We start from the raw sequence: 4,905 nt of genomic DNA on the forward strand, positions 1-4,905 counted from the left end.
CAAATTAAAAAGGTTAGTTATACTGTCCAAATACAAACAGAGGGGAGTGTATACTCTTTAAACAAACAGTGCTGCTACATTTATGAGTGGCCCTGATTTTAATAGGTCTGACAAAAAAGCCATACATATGACATCAGATATGCCTTTAATATAAAACATGTTCACATTCTGTCCAGTTTGATGCGTAAAATAAGCAATATTGTGTGCCTAAATGAATAGCTTTTTCTTTTACTATAACATTGGACAAGCACGCGCACTGTGCATGCACCAGCATTGTTGACAAGTAGCTGAGAGAGCTATGATTGGTCCATTGCGATGGGTGTTTCCGCATTCTGTTGTGAGCTGTCAGTGCGAGTGTAACTTGGAAAGCGCACTGTCGTGTCTCTTAAGTAACTATCTTATCATCCATTCCCGGGGGACTACCCGTTAAACGGTTGAGATCCAGGATGCCCTATGTATTCGTTAGTACTCAGATCCGGCTGGTTAGTATTCTTCTTCCCGTCATAGCATACAGACTGCATCCTTGCGGTTGACGCGCACGCCGAAATGTTATAGACTAAAGACTTTGTAAAGGAAGGCTCTGCAACAATGTCGTCGATTTTGACGTGTAGCTTATTACATAGGTATCAGCTATGTCCATGTTTGCAACATTGTAACATTTGCAAACATGGAAGCGAAACAAATTCGAACTAGTGCATAGCAGCTCGCGTCTCGTTTCTTTTTCTACAGTACACCAAATTAAAAACACGTTCACTGCTCAGTCAGATAAAGTATGTAGGCCTATTTCTGTGCATAATTGGTAAATTGTTAGAGATTGTGGATGGCATGCCATGCATATTTTCGGTGTTTGTCAATTTATTTCAAGAATGCAACTGGGTGTACAAAACATTAAAAACAGATGCTCGTTCCATGACAAACTGACCAGGCGAATCCAGGTGAAAGCTATGATCCCTTATTAATGTCACTTGTTAATTCCACTTCAATCAGTGCAGATGAAGGGGAGGAGACAGGTTAAAGAAGGATTTTTAAATCTTGAGACATGGATTGTATGTGTGTGCCATTCAGAGGGTGAATGGGCAAGACAAAAGATTTAAGTGCCTTTGAGCACACTGGTTTGTGTTAAGAACTGCAACACTGCTGGGTTTTTCACACTGAACAGTTTCCTGTGTGTATCAAGAAAGGTCCTTCCTAATATTGTGTATCAATATTAGTAATGTGTTAATGTTTTGTACACTCTGCATATAGCATTTGTGCACACACCTGAATATCTGTTTTTCAGGAGACTGGGCCAACCATGGTAGGAGATGTATACTCTGACCCAGCAATAATGAACTACCTGGGAGCCAGGAAAACCACCATGCTGGGGAACAATTTGTGAGTGTTGAGTATATCTCATTGTATGTCTCCATCCTTACGGCCAAGATTATGACAAACCTCTGAGTGGCGGAAGAATGGTGTAGTAGTGGTATAAGTTGAACCAGAGCAGGACATAGGCTGTTGCTCTGTAGTTTGGGAGCAGACAAGCAGAGTTGATCGAACAACAGGGAAGTGTTGTCATTGCGGATCTGCCACAAGTGCTTTTGGGAAATGAACCAAGGTGTGGAGGGAATAATCACAAACACAATCCTGGCTCATTTAGCGGAGTTCTCCTGCGTGTGTTCGCACTCCTGAGTTCACAGAATGAGTTTGACATTTTACATCTGAGAAAAAACTAAACTTTCTGCCCCTTGCAGCTCGGAGTACCACGTGGACGAACCTCCGCGTTTGGTGTTGGACAAGTTGGAGAAGATTGGCTTCCGCATGGTGACAATGACAGGCGTGGGACAAACGCTGGTGTGGTGCATGCACAAGGAGACTGAGTGACCTGACTGTGGATCAATGACACTGATAGTGTGTCTTGGGCCACAAGGTTGTGGTGGTAGTGTTCTGTCCAATGAGGAGCAAGAGCTAAAACCTATATTGTAGGTATTACATAAAAAAATCAAGGATGGATTCTATACATTAATTTTGCTACTGTTCTTTGTGATGTAATGGTCCTTTGTCTTCCATTTATTTATTTTTTAGCAAGGGGTGCCGATTACCGAATTTCGAATGATCAATTCTCCAGATCGTTATTTGCCCCGTTAGCAAATGTGTGAATTTGTATAATGACACTACTTGTCCAAAATCTTTTGTACTCCCATTCAAACTCACTCCAATGTGATGGAGCAGCTACCAAATGTGTGTAGTGGCTTGTTCATAATCTATCATAGCAATGGGTTTACAGACTTCAGGGAAACAGGACGATGTCAAGAAAAGAGAGGAATTCCAGAGAGGAATGTAGTTCACTTCATTACTAACTGAATCTGAATGTCAAGAGTATGATGTTGAATCAGTTCCAAAGTTTTACATTGCCTTTAGGCCAAGCAAATATTACTTTTCCTAGCATGCAAATATTCCTCTATCCTGAATCCTATTCCATTTTCTCAAATGCTCTGTAAACAGGTGTCGATTTAACAGTGAACTGCTTAATTATGGGCCATTCCCAACATTGCAGAGAGAAAGAAAATAGAAAAGTAATAAATACACAATGAGTAATGATAACTTGGCTATATACAAGAGGTACCAGTACAATGTACAGGGTTATGAGGTAATTGAGGTAGATATGTACATACAACTAAGAAATAAGTGACAGATAAACTGTCAAAAGTTGGTGCAAAAAGGAGCTGTGTGAGAATGTTAGTTTTCATATCATTGGTAATATAATTAGATGCATGTGAAGAAATTATAATAAAGGTGATTTGATATTTGTTCCGTGGCATGTCCCAACTCTCAAGGAGGTAGAGTATACTTAAAAGGACAGGTTGGAAGTCTGATCTCCCTGTGTGCCATCTGTCAGTACAATATGGTAAGCATTACATTTGTTGGACAAATGTCTCATGCTCTCTTAAAAAAAAGCTCTAAACAAGCCCTTGGAACTGTGCCTTCACGCCTCAGGTTGAGGGGAAATATGGCACGTCTGCAGTGGTTTTTAGTGGGCCAGTGAGACCTCAGTACATAGGGGGAAGTTAGTCGGGTCCTGTAAGTGTGACAAGTGTGCTGCAGGCATGCCTGGTGGAGACCATCTGAGCCAGCACTTCTGCTGCTACTGGGTGGTTTCATTAGTCTCTGGGCTGCCAGTGCATGTCTGAGGCTAACCCCAGATCACCAAGCCTTCGCCAGGCCTGCTGCCGTGACTTGGCCACAATTTACACCCAAATATCAAAAGGGCCCCTAATTTCTACATGCGGGCGCAACTGTGGTCAGTTCCAGGTTCTGCTGGCATCTGAGGAGCTGCCAGCTTCCACACGGACAGAGGATCTGAGGAAGAGGATGCTGTGAAGATGCCGCCGGAGTCTTCTCCTGTTGATTGGATGGCTTTTGTTGGGACGCCACATCTTCCCGTTTCATTTGCATGCAGCACAATCCGCTGGCACTGGGCACGGCCAGGATGTGTTCCTGGAACTGTAATTGTATTCCCTCTTGTAATTTGGACTCAATGTTCAGCTTTTTTCTCTCGGGTACGACAGGCCGTCCATCAAATGCATAAATAAAACCATCTGATTAGTGTATATTGCAGTAGGAGAGGAGAGTGTGGGGAGAGAAGTGTAGGGACACGATGGCTCACACCACACCACAGCTGGCCGTTGTGTAAGAGAGCTGCGGCAGGCTGGGAGTGCCGGGGAGATGGATCACTGGGTTGGACCAACCAGCTGGCTATGAGTCTCCAAAATAACACGATGACAGGAAGAAACTTCACACAGCCCCAGGAATAGACTACATTATACCATAGTCCCCTGAGGGACAACATACATCTATTTTGTTTTTGGATGTCCCATGGAGGGGACACTGTTACAAATGTTTGTTTCTCTGGTCAGAGTGACTGTAGCCTAGCTCAGTGTGTCAGGTCCTAAATGAAAGTGGCCCAGACATCCCAGCATTCGGCAGTGACATCAGGAGACCTCTTCCTCCATGAGCAACTCCTTTAACAGCCTCTATTGGGAAACTCATCTGAAACCACAACATTCAGGCAAGAGAGGAACGGTCATGATACTGTATGAATATATCTCATGAATGCCAACGACTTACGGGACGTGTACATTTGATCTTCAGTTCAGTTGTTTTCACTGGGATGACCAACTAGTCATCAGATTATCTCTTCATGATACTTTCAAGGAACAGATGTATTTATTGTAGCACAACCAGTAAACAGGATTTGACAGAGGAGACAAGGGTGAATCGCACTTAGAATAGGCATATTTTGAACGCTAACTACAATGTAAAAGTTCAGTGCAGGGTGGTACTAAAGTCTTCAGATCAAGTATCAGCCTTGAAGTTGTACAGTACCTTCGATATACAAAACTCAAAACAATCATAACCACCACTGCTGTAATAAAGGGCCTCTAGAGTATATTCCCATTTCATCACATGGGCCCACAAACATTCCCTTGAAAACATGCCTACAGTACTACCACTCCCATCCCAGGCTGATTGACAGTTACAAATGTAATAGCCATGATTTCCCCATCTTCTTTTCACATGGTCTGTGGTTTACACTGTTGGAAGACAACATTGCATTAAAGGGAAACGACTCAGTCTCTTTGCTGCAAAGATTGTTCATTACCCTAACTTTTTACAGTTTGAGAAAGTGATACTAACAGATGCAAATTACATGATTGCATCATTTAGATGTGGTATAGCAGTGTTGGATGGCCCATCTCTTTGGGGTCTTTTGCAATACGTTATGATAACATTCCTTGTTAGTATAAACTTCTTGTTCCCCTGTTCATCTTACAAGTGGTTTGGATGAAAAAGTACACTGGTTGAGTTTACATTAGAATAGTAGCTGGTAGTAATTCAGTAAATGACAAACCAGAAACACACCCG

The 4,905-nt window shown here is 42.5% G+C and overlaps 1 protein-coding gene across 1 annotated transcript; it reads left to right on the forward strand.

The window, feature by feature from the left end:
- Window positions 1-309: 309 nt before the first annotated feature.
- LOC139375258 (GTP cyclohydrolase I feedback regulator) lies at window positions 310-2,790 on the forward strand. Its single transcript, XM_071116873.1, has 3 exons — window positions 310-482; window positions 1,280-1,374; window positions 1,734-2,790. Exons 1-3 carry the CDS (start codon window positions 447-449, stop codon window positions 1,861-1,863), a joined length of 261 nt encoding a protein of 86 aa, XP_070972974.1. The 5' UTR covers window positions 310-446; the 3' UTR covers window positions 1,864-2,790.
- Window positions 2,791-4,905: the final 2,115 nt, after the last annotated feature.

This window comes from Oncorhynchus clarkii, chromosome 19 (assembly GCF_045791955.1).
Source record: "Oncorhynchus clarkii lewisi isolate Uvic-CL-2024 chromosome 19, UVic_Ocla_1.0, whole genome shotgun sequence".
NCBI lineage: Eukaryota > Metazoa > Chordata > Actinopteri > Salmoniformes > Salmonidae > Oncorhynchus > Oncorhynchus clarkii.